Raw genomic sequence first — 15,821 nt, 5'->3', positions numbered from 1 at the left:
AAATTTAAAATCTCCCAGTGTCTATTATTTAAGATCTCCCAGTGTCTATTAGATCGGCACTGTAGTCGGAGACCAGAGCCTGAGGAAGGGCGGTTGGGCCTGCCCGCGGGGGCTGCCGGCAAGGGGCAGCGGGCTGGGCACTGTCGGCCTGCCCCTGTCCAGCAGCCGGGGAATGGATGCGGAAGCCGGCCCCCGTCTGCCGGCCGTCAGCCTCAAGGGCCACGGACCCAGGGCAGGGGGAGGGCTCTGCACAGGCGGGGCTGGGGCACCTGCTTCCTCCTCCGGTAGTGTGCTGCCCAGCAACCAGGAGAAAGGCGTCTTCACCGGGACGCTGTTACCCCCCAGGTGCACTCAGAATCTGGAACATTCTACCGGGCCACGAAGGCCATGAAGGCCACTCCGAGGAAGGGCTCCCTGGGGCATCCAGGTGCCCCCCGCCCCTGTTCCCAGGGCAGGTTGCAAAGGCAGAATTGTTCCCAGGGTCCTGGTCTCTGCAGAGTCACTGCCCCCTGCACCGCTGCGGGCTCAGCCTCCAGCCCCAGGGGCCACGGGGCCCAGACGCACAGCTGTGCACTACTGCCCTCTGGTGGGCCGGCGGGGGCCACCAGGCCTGGGTCCCAGGTGCACCCCAAGTTCAGGGTTCCCGAAGGTCACTGCCTGACACGAGCCCTCCAGCCGCGGCCCAGGGCCGGCGTGCACCGCGGAACCTGAGGGGCCAGGGGGACCCATCCGCAGCCCGGCAAACCGGAAGGGAAGGCAGGTCTTCCCACCTGACCTCTCCAGAGCCGAGACGTGAAGGTGGAGGGGCCGGGGGACAGTGGGGAGCAGGGTGCCATCCCTGGGGTCCGTGCTTACCAGCCCAGCCTCCTGCTCCACACGATGCCCTGGACCCAGCCGGGGAGCAGGGGGAGCCAGCCTGGCCCCCGCAGCCCGGCCTCCCCGCACCGGAGCAGCCTCCCCCCTGCTCCAGGTGGCGTCTCCTCTCCCCCCCCTCCTCCTTCCCTACGGCGTCTTCCTCTGCCCCTGAGACCTTCTGGGGAGCTGACACCCCGTCCTGGCAGCACCGGCAGCACACGCAGGAAGGTGTGTCAGACCAGCGGTGCCCAGTCATGTCCTGCCAACCCCTGCTGAGTGAGGGCCGGCGGGGCTCTGGCCCAGGGGCCCCCTTTCCCCACCCCCACCCCGTGGAGCCAACCCCCTCCCAGAGCCCCCGGCCCATGAGCCCCCCCCGCCGTGGGGCCCCCGTCCCCCGTGGGCCCCCGTCCGCCTGCACAGTGGGCGACCCCCTCGGTGCCCACACGGTGGGCAGCTGCACGTGCGGCTGTTCCAGTTCACACCAAGAAAGACACGAGCTCCCTGGCCGTGCAGACGGGGTTGCCTTTATTCAGCGCTGGGAGCACCGGCGCCCTCCGGCCTCCGCCTCACCGCAGCGCGCGTGGCACAGGCCCCGGGGCCCCCGCCCCGCTAGTGAGGGTGCTGCTTGAACTGCAGGCCACAGTAGCCACAGTCCGTTTTTGTCTCTTTGTCCTGAAACAATGCATAAGGAAAGAGCTCATCTTCCACGCTCTACCTCAGCCCGGGAGCCGGACGCCCAGTGTCCTGAAGCACGTCCTGCCAGCCACGCGCTCCTCCAGCGACACGCCCCCCGAGAGGCCGCTCCCGTCCCCCCCCGCCCCACGGGGCCCAACCGCTCCTGTCCCCCCCCCTGCCCCACGGGGCCACCGCTCCTGTCCCCCCCCGGGACTGTGGCCACCGCTCCTGTCCCCCCCCCCGGGACTGTGGCCACCGCTCCTGTCCCCCCGCCCCACGGGGCCACCGCTCCTGTCTCCCCCCGGGACTGTGGCCACCGCTCCTGTCCCCCCCGGCCCCCCCGGGGCTGGGCAGCAGGGCTGGAGCACACACTCAGGTTTATGTAGACCTTGGGGTGACCGAGGGCGCCCCCGCCTCCGTCGCAGGCGATCACCCGGTGCTCCACCTCACTCACAGGCTGCTCTGCTATCAGCTCGATGGCAAAGTTCTTATTGACCTGGGAAAGGAAAACACACACAGGTCAATCCCAGACCCTGAGGACCACGCGCGACTCACCGTGTGCGGCCAGCACCAGGGCCCACGCACCGCCCACGCACACACGTGCTTACGCGTCCTCCCACCGGGAGCCCACGCGGGCTCCAAAGGAACGGCTGCGGCGGAGCGCATGGCTCGGCCCCGCACGCGCAAGGTCCCAAGTTCAAGCTCCAGGACTTGAACCCGCAGGTCCTCCATGGCATCCCTGCCAGGAAATGCGATGGGCTTAACAGGTTTATCGAGAGAGACTGAGAAAAACGCTGTACCCCTCTGTCAGAGCAGTGATTTCCTTTGCTTCTGTGCAGGCCCAGGGCCCCCCCTGGGGTGGCTCCTCGGGCCACCCGTGTTTGCTGGGCTCTCCCTCTCCTCGCGTCGTCACTAGAACACTCCTCCAGGAGGCCCGTCTGCCCAGCCCTCCCGGCTGCCCGAGAGCGCTGCGTCTGCAGCAAGAGGGACGGACGCCACGCGCCGGGCAGGGACCTGGGGACGCCCCCGCGCACGCCGCAACCGAGGCCAGCGGCGACCTGCTCGCAGAGCGCTCCCGCTTCCCGTCCTCTGTGTCCATCGGGGTGAAGCGTCACTGTCACTTTCTAACTCAAAAAACACCCTAAAGGACTTGCCTGCCCGGGCTGGCTTCTACCCCGACCCTCAGCTCTCAGCCTCCGGAGTAGCCGGGATTACGGGCGTGAGCCACCAGCGCCCAGCGAAGGGTCACTTCTTAAATAGCGTTTTCCTTCTGTACGTGCGCGTCCGACCTCGCCCTCCCTCACCGGGGCTGATTCTGATGAGCCTTCCTGCCCGACAGAATGCCCCATCTCATCTCAACTCTGCACCGTGCTCACGCGGCGGTACGCGGGGCAGGCTGGGCGTTCTCTGAGTCTGTTCCCGCTCTGCACCGTGCTCACGCGGCGGTACGCAGGGCAGGCTGGGTGTTCTCTGAGTCTGTTCCCGCTCTGCACCGTGCTCACGCGGCGGTACGCAGGGCAGGCTGGGTGTTCTCTGAGTCTGTTCCCGCTCTGCACCGTGCTCACGCGGCGGTACGCAGGGCAGGCTGGGTGTTCTCTGAGTCTGTTCCCTGCTCTGCACCGTGCTCACGCGGCGGTACGCGGGGCAGGCTGGGTGTTCTCTGAGTCTGTTCCCGCTCTGCACCGTGCTCACGCGGCGGTACGCAGGGCAGGCTGGGTGTTCTCTGAGTCTGTTCCCGCTCTGCACCGTGCTCACGCGGCGGTACGCAGGGCAGGCTGGGTGTTCTCTGAGTCTGTTCCCGCTCTGCACCGTGCTCACGCGGCGGTACGCGGGGCAGGCTGGGCGTTCTCTGAGTCTGTCCCCGCTCTACACCGTGCTCACGCGGCGGTACGCGGGGCAGGGCTGGGCGTTCTCTGAGTCTGTTCCCGCTCTGCACCGTGCTCACGCGGCGGTACGCAGGGCAGGCTGGGTGTTCTCTGAGTCTGTTCCCGCTCTGCACCGTGCTCACGCGGCGGTACGCGGGGCAGGCTGGGTGTTCTCTGAGTCTGTTCCCGCTCTGCACCGTGCTCACGCGGCGGTACGCAGGGCAGGCTGGGCGTTCTCTGAGTCTGTCCCCGCTCTACACCGTGCTCACGCGGCGGTACGCAGGGCCGGCTGGGTGTTTTCTGAGTCTGTTCCCCGCTCTGCAGGGCAGGCTGGGTGTTCTCTGAGTCTGTTCCCCACTCTGGACCGTGCTCACGCGGCGGTACGCAGGGCAGGCTGGGTGTACGGCGGTACGCAGGGCAGGCTGGGTGTTCTCTGAGTCTGTTCCCGCTCTGCACCGTGCTCATGCGGCGGTACGCAGGGCAGGCTGGGTGTTCTCTGAGTCTGTTCCCGCTCTGCACCGTGCTCACGCGGCGGTACGCAGGGCAGGCTGGGTGTTCTCTGAGTCTGTTCCCGCTCTGCACCGTGCTCACGCGGCGGTACGCAGGGCAGGCTGGGTGTTCTCTGAGTCTGTTCCCGCTCTGCACCGTGCTCACGCGGCGGTGCGCAGGGCAGGCTGGGTGTTCTCTGAGTCTGTTCCCGCTCTGCACCGTGCTCACGCGGCGGTACGCGGGGCAGGCTGGGCGTTCTCTGAGTCTGTTCCCGCTCTGCACCGTGCTCACGCGGCGGTACGCAGGGCAGGCTGGGCGTTCTCTGAGTCTGTCCCCGCTCTACACCGTGCTCACGCGGCGGTACGCAGGGCCGGCTGGGTGTTTTCTGAGTCTGTTCCCCGCTCTGCAGGGCAGGCTGGGTGTTCTCTGAGTCTGTTCCCCACTCTGGACCGTGCTCACGCGGCGGTACGCAGGGCAGGCTGGGTGTACGGCGGTACGCAGGGCAGGCTGGGTGTTCTCTGAGTCTGTTCCCGCTCTGCACCGTGCTCATGCGGCGGTACGCAGGGCAGGCTGGGTGTTCTCTGAGTCTGTTCCCGCTCTGCACCGTGCTCACGCGGCGGTACGCAGGGCAGGCTGGGTGTTCTCTGAGTCTGTTCCCGCTCTGCACCGTGCTCACGCGGCGGTACGCAGGGCAGGCTGGGTGTTCTCTGAGTCTGTTCCCGCTCTGCACCGTGCTCACGCGGCGGTGCGCAGGGCAGGCTGGGCGTTCTCTGAGTCTGTTCCCGCTCTGCACCGTGCTCACGCGGCGGTACGCAGGGCAGGCTGGGCGTTCTCTGAGTCTGTTCCCGCTCTGCACCGTGCTCACGCGGCGGTACGCAGGGCAGGCTGGGCGTTCTCTGAGTCTGTTCCCTGCTCTGCACCGTGCTCACGCGGCGGTACGCAGGGCAGGCTGGGTGTACGGCGGTACGCGGGGCAGGCTGGGTGTTCTCTGAGTCTGTTCCCTGCTCTGCACCGTGCTCACGCGGCGGTACGCAGGGCAGGCTGGGCGTTCTCTGAGTCTGTTCCCTGCTCTGCACCGTGCTCACGCGGCGGTACGCAGGGCAGGCTGGGTGTACGGCGGTACGCGGGGCAGGCTGGGTGTTCTCTGAGTCTGTTCCCTGCTCTGCACCGTGCTCACGCGGCGGTGCGCAGGGCAGGCTGGGTGTACGGCGGTGCGCAGGGCAGGCTGGGCGTTCTCTGAGTCTGTCCCCGCTCTGCGGGGCAGGCTGGGTGTTCTCTGAGTCTGTCCCCGCTCTGGAGGCGGGGCGGAGCTCCTCCCCAGCCCGGCGCTGGGAGCACACGGCCAGGGCTGAACTGCAGCCTGCAGCTACCCTGGCATCGACGACTGTGGCGTGTACAGCTCCACGTCAAGCTCAGTTGCCTTTTTCACTGCAGCACAACTGAGAACATTTATCACCCCTTCCTTATCTGAAAGGGCCACTGTACCCCAGGGGCGACCCCCGCTGTCACCTTGTCCTGGAGATTTGGGCCCCGACACCTCATGCCCTTCACAGCCCGGGGCAAGGGGGGCCGGTGCCAGAGCACAGGGGGGAGGCCACCAGCCCGCGGGTGACCTCCGGGCCTGACTTCCGCTGCAGCCAGGCCCTGCTGCACCGCCCGTCTGTGGTGCTGTGTGAAGGAAAGGGGTTCAAATCCTGGCTCAGCACACATGGCCCTCTGATGGCCATCGTGGCCGGCAAGGAGCCGAGGGCCGCCAGGAGCCGCTGTCAGGCGTGGCGAGGCGTGTCCTCCCTCGGTGGGTCTCCACGTTCTCCGTGAGAGCCGGGCCACCCTCCCAACACCAGCGCCTCACTGCTGGCTGCACAGCCCGAGCCTCGGGTGTCGCGACTGTGCTGACTGCCTCAGTGACAGCGTGTCACCGGGGCCTCGTCACAGCAGTGAGACGCCAGCCGGCCCCCTGCAGGCAAGGAAGCGACGCGCGGAAGGGGCTGACGGACGGAGACGGCCCTCCTGGAACCCACCGGCGGCTCCGGGGCGGCCCCGACCTGCCGTGACTGACATCCGCTTCCGGGACCAAGCACCGCGCCGAGCGCGCAGCCACCCACGCCAAAGCCACGCCGCGCTGACCAACGGTCTCCTGACCTTCACTTCGGGGCAGAAGCCGTGGGCGCAGGGGCCTGGGAGGGACTGGCCCCCACTCCCAGCCCACGGGGGCCGACGTGGAAACCACCAGGCTCCTGTGACCAGGACACGCGAGGCCACGCTCACATCTCAATAATCTGCTCTCAGCTTTTAAACACAGATATTCTGGAAGTGACCCCCCCCCCCCCCGGAAAGCCCACTCTTCCATGTCAGTCCATTAGAGCTCAACACTAAAGGCATAACCCAATGAAACCAAATCAACCGCAGCCCAAAGAGGAAATACTAACCCGGTGAATAACCAAGCTCCTGTAAGGTACTGACTCTACTAACCCGGGTGAATAACCAAGCTCCTGTAAGGTACTGACTCCACTCACCAAGATTTACAAATCTACAGTACACTAAAAAGAACACCAGGCTTTGGTTTGATTTTTACTAAGAAACTGCACCTCCATTTATCCATGTTGCACGCCTCTCTCCTCTTCATCCGACATTTCCTCCTCCCTTCGGAGAGCCTGTACCGCAGATAGTGGCATCGTCTCTAACGTGAGCTTTCTCTGTCTTTTGACGCGCTGAAGAGACGGCTAAGTGGATCTAATGCAGTGTATAAGCCCTTGGTTTTCTGCCTTCGTTTAAGGGATTGGTGACAACATTTGCTTTGCTTTTCACACTGCTAATGAGTCTACACGGTAATTTCCTTGAAATCTGCTCTCTGGATACACGTGCCACAGAAACCTAAACCTCCCCGCAGAGACCCAGCCCCTGTGGGGGGGCTCGGTATGCACATCAAGACACCCTCCTTTTCTGCTAGGAACTGTGTCCCTTCAGCCAAGCCGGCAACTGTGTCTTAAGGAACATGAGGTCATGGTCACTCTCACTGACAAGCTGGGGAGGAGGGGGAGTGGGCGGGAGGCATGCTAGGTGCTCCTCCTCTACCTCCTTCTCCTTCTCCTTCTTCAAAGTGGGTTCTGCTGGAAATAATGCGTGCATAGATCACAGCCCGCCAACAGAAGCATACCGAAATCTAGTCCTACAGGCCAGTGAGGCTGACCAGGACCAGCAACCCGAGGGGCGGCGTGGCAGCAGCAAGCAGTAGGTGCTGCGCCAGCCTTGCTGTCACGCGACCCCAGGACTTCAAATGAGATGGATGCGCGTCTCACAAAGAACACTCTGACGGGCAGACTCCAGATGAGCGACTCTGAAGAGAATCCAAAAAGACGGTAACAGTGTTGGGAGTTTACTCAACTCAACAGTTCAACTTGGTTCTGATTTCACGAAAAGTGTGGAACCCATTCATGAGCCAGGCACTGTAGGCTCACACTCACGGTCCTAGCTACGCAGGAGGCTGAGGTCTGAGGACCACTGTTCAAAGCCTGCCCGAGCAAGAAAGTCCATGGGACTCTTATCTCCACGGAACCACCAAAAAAAAAAAAGCCAAAGTGGAGATGTGGCTCAAATGGTAGAGAGCTAGCCTTGAGCCAGAAAGATCTAGGGCAGCACCCAGGCCCTGAGTTCAAGCCCCAGGACCTGAGAGGGGTATAGCCCAGCCCACCCTCCTCCAGCCATCTCGCAGCACTGAAGGATGGAAAGACAAAGGAAACGACTGGAAGGCACTGGTGACGTCCACAAGGCCATCGCAGAGGCTCCTTAGAGACCCGGCCCCAGGGCTGCAGAACACTTCCCCTCACAGCTGAGCACCAAAACCGTAAAGACACCGCGAGAGCACGCCTCGCCGGCCCGAGGCCATTAACACTCAGACCACCAGCACACCAAGGGGTGGGGGCCAGCCCACGGCCCCAGAAACACACCATGCTATGCCACTGACAGCCAGGAGCCCCCGGATCCCATCATTTCCCAGAAGTCCCAGCACCCAGAGCCTGGGGAGACAGGTCATACGCCGACCTCAGATGGTAACAACGCTGCACAAGCATTCCACAGTCCATCAGTAACTACGCCGCACGGACATGCCACGCGCTGACTGTAACTACACCGCACAGACATGCCACGCGCTGACTGTAACTACACCGCACAGACATGCCACACGCTGACCGACCGTAACTACGCCACACAGACATGCCACACGCTGACCGCAACTACACCACACAGACATGCCACACGCTGACCGTAACTACGCCACACAGACATTCCACACACTGACCAACCGTAACTACGCCGCAGACATGCCACACGCTGACCCCAACTACACCACACAGACATGCCACACGCTGACCGACCGTAACTACGCCGCAGACATGCCACACGCTGACCGTAACTACGTCGCAGACATTCGACACGCTGATCGTAACAACGCTGCACAGACATTCCACAGTCCATCAGTAACTACGCCGCACAGACATTCTACACGCTGACCATAACTACGCCGCACAGACATTCCACAGTCCATCAGTAACTACGCCGCATAGACATTCTACACGCTGACCATAACTACGCCGCACAGACATTCCACAGTCCATCAGTAACTACGCCGCACAGACATGCCACACGCTGACCATAACTACGCCGCACAGACATTTGACACGCTGATCGTAACAACGCTGCATAGACATTCCACACGCTGACCGTAACAACGCTGCACAGACATTCCACAGTCCATCAGTAACTACGCCGCATAGACATTCTACACGCTGACCATAACTACGCCGCACAGACATTCTACACGCTGACCGTAACTACACCGCAGACATTCCACACGCTGACCCTAACACTGCACAAACATTCCACACTCTAACCGTAACAATGCTGCACAAACACTGCACACTCCAACCGTAACAATGCTGCACAAACATTCCACACTCTAACCATAACAACGCTGCACAAACATTGCATACTCCAATGTAACCACACCGCACAAACGTTCCGCACTGCAACCAAAACAATGCTGCACAAACATTCCACACTCCAACCATAACAACACTGCACAAACATTCCACGGTCCATCAGTAATGACAGTGCACAAAAATTGCATAATCAGTCTATAACAACAGTGCACCAATACCTCGGCCATCTTGCCTTCCATCCCTGTGGGCAAGGCTAGGAGTGGAACCTCAGTTTCTCTTCCACATTCCTAGCAGTGTGCACTAGGACACGTGTCAGAACATGGCCTCGCTTCTCCACTTCCTAACGAGCATTTGTTGTTTTCTGTTTGGAGACCTGAAGCCACTTCGCGCAGCACACACTGGGAGTCTTCCTTTCTCCTGAGCACTGTTGGCAGCCAGTTATTTCCACTGACAAAATCTACATTCTCAGCAGCCTATTTCCTTCTCAGAAAGACCGATTTCTGATCATGGGGTAAGTGTAACATGGGACGTACAAACACACCACAGCAACACAGGATACCCACACCACCACTGCATGGCAGCTGGGACAGGGTACACCTGACAGCCACCACCACAGAACAGACGGGTGAGGCCGAGACAGGTGACCCCCTACTGCCAGTCCAGAGGCTACCAGGTGGCAGCGATTCCAGAACCCCTGCTGGCTCACTGGCTCTGTGAACTCAGACTTTCCCATCCATCACCATCTGCTAGGTCATCAAGAAACCACAAAGAATGTTCACCGGCAGCGTTTCTAACAGACACCCACGGGTGTTCATTTGCCAAGTGATGGGGGGCAGGCACAGGGCTCCAGGCCCATTAGCTCCTCAGGGGTTCACCCATGGCCCTGCGGCCATAGCCCCATCCAGCAAGGGAGGATGTGGCCTCTGGCCTCCAGCCTCCAGCTCGGCAGCAACCACCTGTCAAGCCCAGAACACGAATAATGATGGCTGCACCTCGAGAAGCCAGACCTCACATCTGACGGGCAGGACACAGCTCTGCCTGCCTGCCCCCCCCCCGCCCCCCGCCCGGACACATAGGAGTAAACTGGCTGAAATCCGAACCGGACAGCACACACTACATGGGCTTAAGAAGAACAAACTCCCTGAGCCTTTGCTGCAGCAGTTCAAACACCAGACAGTGAGGAGGAGGCAATAGAGCTGAGACCAGAGGGCAGGAAAACACTGAACTAGGATCACTAGAGTGGGACAAGAAGAGCAGACTGTCTGAGGTAGGATGGCAATGACTGATGGTAGGCATGGAGGAAGGCCTATCAGAAGGAGGAGTGCATGGCTGGCAGGCCTGAGGGACTGAGAAGGAATGAGGAAGGCTTACCACAACCGTCCTTCCCCAGCCTTTGGAGCAGCTAGGGTTATAAGCATGGGCAACAACGCCAAGCTTTTTTTTTTTTTGCCAGTCCTGGGCCTTGGACTCAGGGCCTGAGCACTGTCCCTGGCTTCTTCCCGCTCAAGGCTAGCACTCTGCCACTTGAGCCACAGCGCCACTTCTGACTTTTTCTATATATGTGGTGCTGGGGAATCGAACCCAGGGCTTCATGTATACGAGGCAAGCACTCTTGCCACTAGGCCATATTCCCAGCCCCAATGCCAAGCTTTTACTGGTCTTTTACTCACCTCTTTCTGACGACCTACAAATCGAACTTTCCTGTAGTCTTTATCATCATAGACCTGGAAGGAAAAGACCATCTGTGACTTTTACAGTGCCACCGCGAGAGGGGTGTAAACATTTTAAAATGTGGTTTTCTTGGCATTTAGGCCATAGACAATGAGTTAAACACACCCAGGGGCAAACGAAGCTGGAACGCGGGGCCTGCAGGATTAGCAGTGAAGGAAGACCAGCTAAGGAAGAGGGCAGGCAGGCTGGCCAGAAACGTGAGGAGGGAGGGAACAAGTCCTGGGGAAGGCGGCACCCAGCCACCTTTCATGCAGGGCCAGCTAGCTTCAGCCCCCCCCCCCCCAACTCTACGGGGTGACAGCTGGGGGGGAGAGTCGTGGCTCGCCTGCTGGTTCCCTGTCACAGAGCTGTGTGTGCTTCTGACCTCCCCACTGGACAGAAAGGAATGGTGGCTGCAAAGCCCAGGAAGAGTGGAGGGGGGGGGAGAACGCTGCAACGGGTGTCCCTGTGACCTTAAGCAGGGGGCAGACCTGCCCACGCAAGGCCGTACCCCTCCATGGACCCATCCCCACTCAGGATCCCCCCATGCCCCCGCGGACCCCGGCCCCACGCAGGACCCCGCCCCACACCGGACCCCCCATGCCCCTGCGGACTCCGGCCCCACGCAGGATCCCCCCATCACCCCTGCGGACCCCCCATCCCCCCCGCGGACCCCCCATCCGCCCCCGCGGACCCCCCATCCCCCCCGCGGACCCCCATCCCCCCTGAGGACCCCGGCCCCTGTGGACCCGGCCCCACGCCGGAACCCCATCCGCCCCCGCGGACCCCCCATCCCCCCCGCGGACCCCGGCCCCTGTGGACCCGGCCCCACGCAGGACCCCCCATCCGCCCCCGCGGACCCCCATCCCCCCACGCGGACCCCCATCCCCCCGCGGACCCCCCCATCCCCCCCCGCGGACCCCCCATCCGCCCCCGCGGACCCCCCATCCCCCCCGCGGACCCCCATCCCCCCCGAGGACCCCGGCCCCTGTGGACCCGGCCCCACGCCGGAACCCCACCCCCCCCGCGGACCCCGGCCCCCCGCGGACCCGGCCCCACGCCGGAACCCCCATCCGCCCCCCGCGGACCCCCCACCCCCCCGCGGACCCCCCCATCCCCCCCGCGGACCCCCCCCACCCCCCCGCGGACCCCCCATCCCCCCCGCGGACCCCGGCCCCTGCGGACCCGGCCCCACGCCGGAACCCCATCCCCCCGCGGACCCGCCCCTCCAGCCCGCGCGGGCGGCGGCGTGGCCGTACCTGCCCGGTGTGCGTGATCTTCTCTCCCGTCGGCGCCAGCTGCACCCCGAAGCTCCGAACACCCCGGGGCAGCAGCCGGCGGAAGGTCACCAGCGCCGCCATCTTCCCGGCGACCCTTGACCCGGCGCCGACGCAGGCGCGCCGCGCTCGGCGGGACCCGCCCCTCCCCGGGACGGTGCGGCGCGCGGGCCTGGAGGGGGCGGGGCCTGGAGGGGGCGGGGCCTGCGGCGCGCAGGCGCGGGGCGGGGCCTGCGGCCGGGCTGAGCCGGGGTCCGCGGCCGGGTCCCACGTGGGCAGCCGCGCGGCGCGCCCGCCGAGGCCCACGGGGAGGACACGCTCCGGCTTGTCACGGCCCCAGCCGGGAGTGAGAGGCCGTCGGTGGATCGGAGCCCCGGGCCCGAGGAACCCCACGGGGGGCGACGGTGCCCCGCACGCCAGACCCTACCGCCCCCGGCCCGCGGGCCGCGGCGTCCCGGAGCCTCCACGCGCCACGGCCACCGTGCGGGCCGGGGACGGGGCCGGGGCGACCCTCCCCCCCACCCCCCACCTCCGCCCCCCACCCTCCCCACGCACGGGGGCGGGGCCGGGGCCACCCTCCCCCCCACTCCCACCTCCGCCCTCCCCACGCACGGGGGCGGGGCCGGGCCACCCTCCCCCCCTCCCCACGCACGGGGGCGGGGCCGGGCCACCCTCCCTCACGCACGGGGGCGGGGCAGGGGCGACCCTCCCCCCCCACTCCGCCCCCCACCCTCCCCACGCACGGGGGCGGGGCCGGGCCACCCTCCCTCACGCACGGGGGCGGGGCTGGGGTGACCCGGGTCGGGCGCCCCCGGGCCTCCCCCTGGCTGGGGCTGGGCGACTCCCAGGACCATCCCCGGAGAGCGCCCCAGGCCTGGGGAAGGGGGGCACAGAAGCCAGAAGGCGCTGCCCCGCCCCCTCGAAGCGGGGGTGGGGGGTGGGGGGAGAGGAGGGCTCCCCAGCTCCCGCACCTGCGGCCGTCGGAAGCCGAGCTGCCCTGAGGATAAGAGGACCCCAAGGTGCCCGCGTGCCGCGACGGCGCCTCCCTCGGGTGGGAGGTAGAGTGGGGAACCACGGACACCCCCCTACTGAAGGGGAGGGCCCGGGAAGCCGCTTCGGGTAACGGGGTGAAGGCCCACGGCGGGGGGGCGGGGGCGCCCCGGGTGACACGGGGGTGACAGAGGGGGCGCCCCGGGTGACACGGGGGGGTGACAGAGGGGGCGGCCCGCGTGACACGGGGGGGTGACACAGAGGGGGCGGCCCGGGCGGCAGGGGGGTGATATAGAGGGGGGCGCCCCGGGTGGCACAGGGGAGTGACACGGGGGGGTGACAGAGGGGGCGCCCCGCATGACACGGGGGGGGTGACACAGAGGGGGCGCCCCGGGTGGCACAGAGGAGGGGTGACACAGACGGGGGGGTGACACAGAGGGGGCGCCCCGCGTGACACGGGGGGGTGACAGAGGGGGCGGCCCGGGTGGCACGGGGGGGGTGACACAGAGGGGGCGCCCCGCGTGACACGGGGGGGGTGACACAGAGGGGGCGGCCCGGGCGGCAGGGGGGTGATATAGAGGGGGCGCCCCGGGTGGCACAGGGGAGTGACACGGGGGGGTGACAGAGGGGGCGCCCCGCATGACACGGGGGGGGTGACACAGAGGGGGCGCCCCGGGTGGCACAGAGGAGGGGTGACACAGACGGGGGGTGACACAGAGGGGGCGCCCCGCGTGACACGGGGGGGTGACAGAGGGGGCGGCCCGGGTGGCACGGGGGGGTGACACAGAGGGGGGCGCCCCGCGTGACACGGGGGGGTGACACAGAGGGGGCGGCCCGGGTGGTGACATGGAGGGGGGCGGCCCGGGTGGCACAGAGGAGGGGTGACACAGAGGGGGCGGCCCCGCGTGAGAGCAGCGCGCGCGGCCCCCGGCGGGACGCGGTGGCTGCGCGGGGTCACCGGCGAGCTCCGCGCGCTTTCCGGACGTGCGGCCCCGTCGTTGGCGGGGGGGCGGGGCTGACCCCGGCGGCCAGGGTCACCGTCGGCAGGCCCTCCCCGAGCTCCCGCCGGACGTCACTTCCCGCCCGGCGGGGGATCTCCACGCCCGGGGGCTCGCGGTGCGCTCGGCCCCCAGCCGGGTCCGCGGACGGCGCGCGGGGCCCGGGAGACGCGCCGCGCCTCAGCGCGCCTGCGCCGCCGAGCCGCCCACGTGACCCGCGGCCATCTTTCCTCCCGGCGACGACTTCCCCCTGCCCCACTGCGCAGGCGCGGACGCGGGCGTGAGCCGGGTAAGGCCGGGGGTACGGCAGGTCCCTTCCCACGTGGGGACCAGGGCCCCTCCGGGGGGCGGGGGAGGGGGCCCGGGGGTAGGGAGGCCGGGGGGGGGGGGGGACCCGGGCGGGGGAGGGGGGCGCCCCGCCCCGCCGTGACCCGCGCCGCCCTCCCTCCCGCAGGGCCGCCCCGCAGCATGGCCGCCGCCTGGCTGCGGGCCGCGCTGGCCTCGGTCGCGGAGCCTCTGCTGCACCTGCGCCGCGCGGCCCTCGCCGCCTTCCCGCCGCCGCCGCCCGGCCCGCCCGGCCCCCTCGGCCCCCTGGGCCCGCAGCCCGCGCTGGGCTTCAAGAGCAAGGTGTCCCTGCGCAAGCGCTGCCGAGACTGCTACCTGGTGAAGCGGCGCGGGCGCTGGTTCGTGCTCTGCAGGACCCACCCCCGGCACAAGCAGAGGCAGCTGTAGCCGGGCCTGGGGTGGGGGGAGGAAGGGCCCGCCCGGCCCCCCCCACCCCCGGGCTCCCGGCCCCCCACCCCCGGGCTCCCGGCTCCCCCACCCCCGGGCTCCCCAGCCCTCCTGGACCCGGGGCCCCTGCCGGGGAGAAGGTGTTCCCTGCGGAAGACCCGGCGGCTCCGAAGGCCGGGGTCCCCCCCGTCCCCCCCGGATCCTCACCGTGGCAGGAGGGCCGGCCTGTGAATGCCTTCCGGGTACACCCTAGGTCTGCGACCCTGGACGTTGCAGTGCGCTCTAAACCGGCACGTCGAGGCCTTCCATTGTGGTAGTGGATTCGCTACTCAAACGACAAATAAAACATAGTTTTGCAAAGAAACCCCCGTCTGTGCAGGGATGGTCCATCGTCTTGGGAACCGGGGATTTGTCTCGGAAAAGCCACGACTGAGGGCTTGGTGCCCCCTGGAAAGGAGGCTATTTCACAGATTGCAGGCTGGTAGACTTCCGACAGGGAGCACAAGTCATGCCTCTGGGGACATCTTCAGTGGGTGCTGAGTAAAGGGACTAGGTGGGGAGATGTGGGCGCTAGGTGCCCCTTCCCAAGGTCTGGGGGACGCTGGTACTTGGGGTGGGGCACGGAGGCACCTCCACAGGGCTGTGCATTCGCCGATAGCCCGACGGCCAGGAGAAAAGGGGCTGTGCAGAGGGGTGCGCTTAAGGGAGGCGGAGGGCTTGCGTGCCGGTGTGGCAGGAGTGCACGTGGCCAGGACTGTGTGCGCACACCAGTGGCATGGGGTGTGGCCGGTCAGCAGCGCCACACGCAGAGCCTGGGTCTGCCTGCACCAGGCAGGGCCCACTGTGCAAGAAGCAGCCACGCCTGGCCAGGGCCACGTGTCAGGGCCGCCTGCCCACGCCTGGCCACGTGTCACGTGTCAGGGCTGCCCAGCCAGCGGTCTGCTGGAAGCCACAGGGTGCCTTAGCACCCAGGAGCAGGGCTCCCCCTCCGCCACCAGCCTGCTGGACAGGCCCAGCGGCTTCTCTGTACCCTGATCTGCAGGGCGAAAGGCGAGTCCTTCAGACCATCACCTCCGACCCGTGCCTCGGTATAGAGTACGTCCTACCCTTTCATTCCCGAGGTGTTCCACTAGAGTCATCTTAAACTAGAACACAAGCCTCGGGGACCGTTCGGTAGAGTCACCCCTTGCGCTCTTGGCTGCAGGGGGTGGCAGGAGTTCGTCTGTCTGTCCGTAGGAGGCCACCTAGGCCTCTTGGAAGGAATGGGGAGTATTAGGTCACTCGCTGCCACAC

The 15,821-nt window shown here is 66.1% G+C and overlaps 2 protein-coding genes across 2 annotated transcripts; one reads left to right on the top strand and one right to left on the bottom strand.

The window, feature by feature from the left end:
* Positions 1-1,359: 1,359 nt before the first annotated feature.
* Positions 1,360-11,938, bottom strand: Ndufs6 (NADH:ubiquinone oxidoreductase subunit S6). Its single transcript, XM_048368356.1, has 4 exons — positions 11,791-11,938; positions 10,492-10,545; positions 1,905-2,026; positions 1,360-1,528 (listed from the first exon to the last, which is right to left on the bottom strand). The coding sequence occupies exons 1-4, from the start codon at positions 11,890-11,892 to the stop codon at positions 1,465-1,467; spliced, it is 342 nt and encodes a 113-aa protein (XP_048224313.1). The 5' UTR covers positions 11,893-11,938; the 3' UTR covers positions 1,360-1,464.
* A 1,902-nt stretch (positions 11,939-13,840) lies between these two features.
* Mrpl36 (mitochondrial ribosomal protein L36) lies at positions 13,841-14,587 on the top strand. Its single transcript, XM_048368358.1, has 2 exons — positions 13,841-14,085; positions 14,251-14,587. The coding sequence occupies exon 2, from the start codon at positions 14,265-14,267 to the stop codon at positions 14,526-14,528; it is 264 nt and encodes an 87-aa protein (XP_048224315.1). The 5' UTR covers positions 13,841-14,085; positions 14,251-14,264; the 3' UTR covers positions 14,529-14,587.
* Positions 14,588-15,821: the final 1,234 nt, after the last annotated feature.

This window comes from Perognathus longimembris, chromosome 19, assembly GCF_023159225.1.
Source record: "Perognathus longimembris pacificus isolate PPM17 chromosome 19, ASM2315922v1, whole genome shotgun sequence".
NCBI classification, from domain to species: Eukaryota; Metazoa; Chordata; class Mammalia; order Rodentia; family Heteromyidae; genus Perognathus; species Perognathus longimembris.
The sequence above is the reverse complement of the archived record's forward strand: the minus strand, read 5'-3'. Positions and strand labels throughout refer to the sequence as shown.

Coding starts and splice junctions, on each gene's coding strand:
- Ndufs6 (XM_048368356.1), bottom strand. CDS start 11,892: ATGGCGGCGCTGGTGACCTTCCGCCGGCTGCTGCCCCGGGGTGTTCGG. Junction 2,027..10,491: donor TTGTAGGTCGTCAGAAAGAG/GTGAGTAAAAGA, acceptor TTCCTTTCCCAG/GTCAATAAGAACTTTGCCAT. Junction 1,529..1,904: donor CCCAAGGTCTACATAAACCT/GAGTGTGTGCTC, acceptor TGCATTGTTTCA/GGACAAAGAGACAAAAACGG.
- Mrpl36 (XM_048368358.1), top strand. CDS start 14,265: ATGGCCGCCGCCTGGCTGCGGGCCGCGCTGGCCTCGGTCGCGGAGCCT.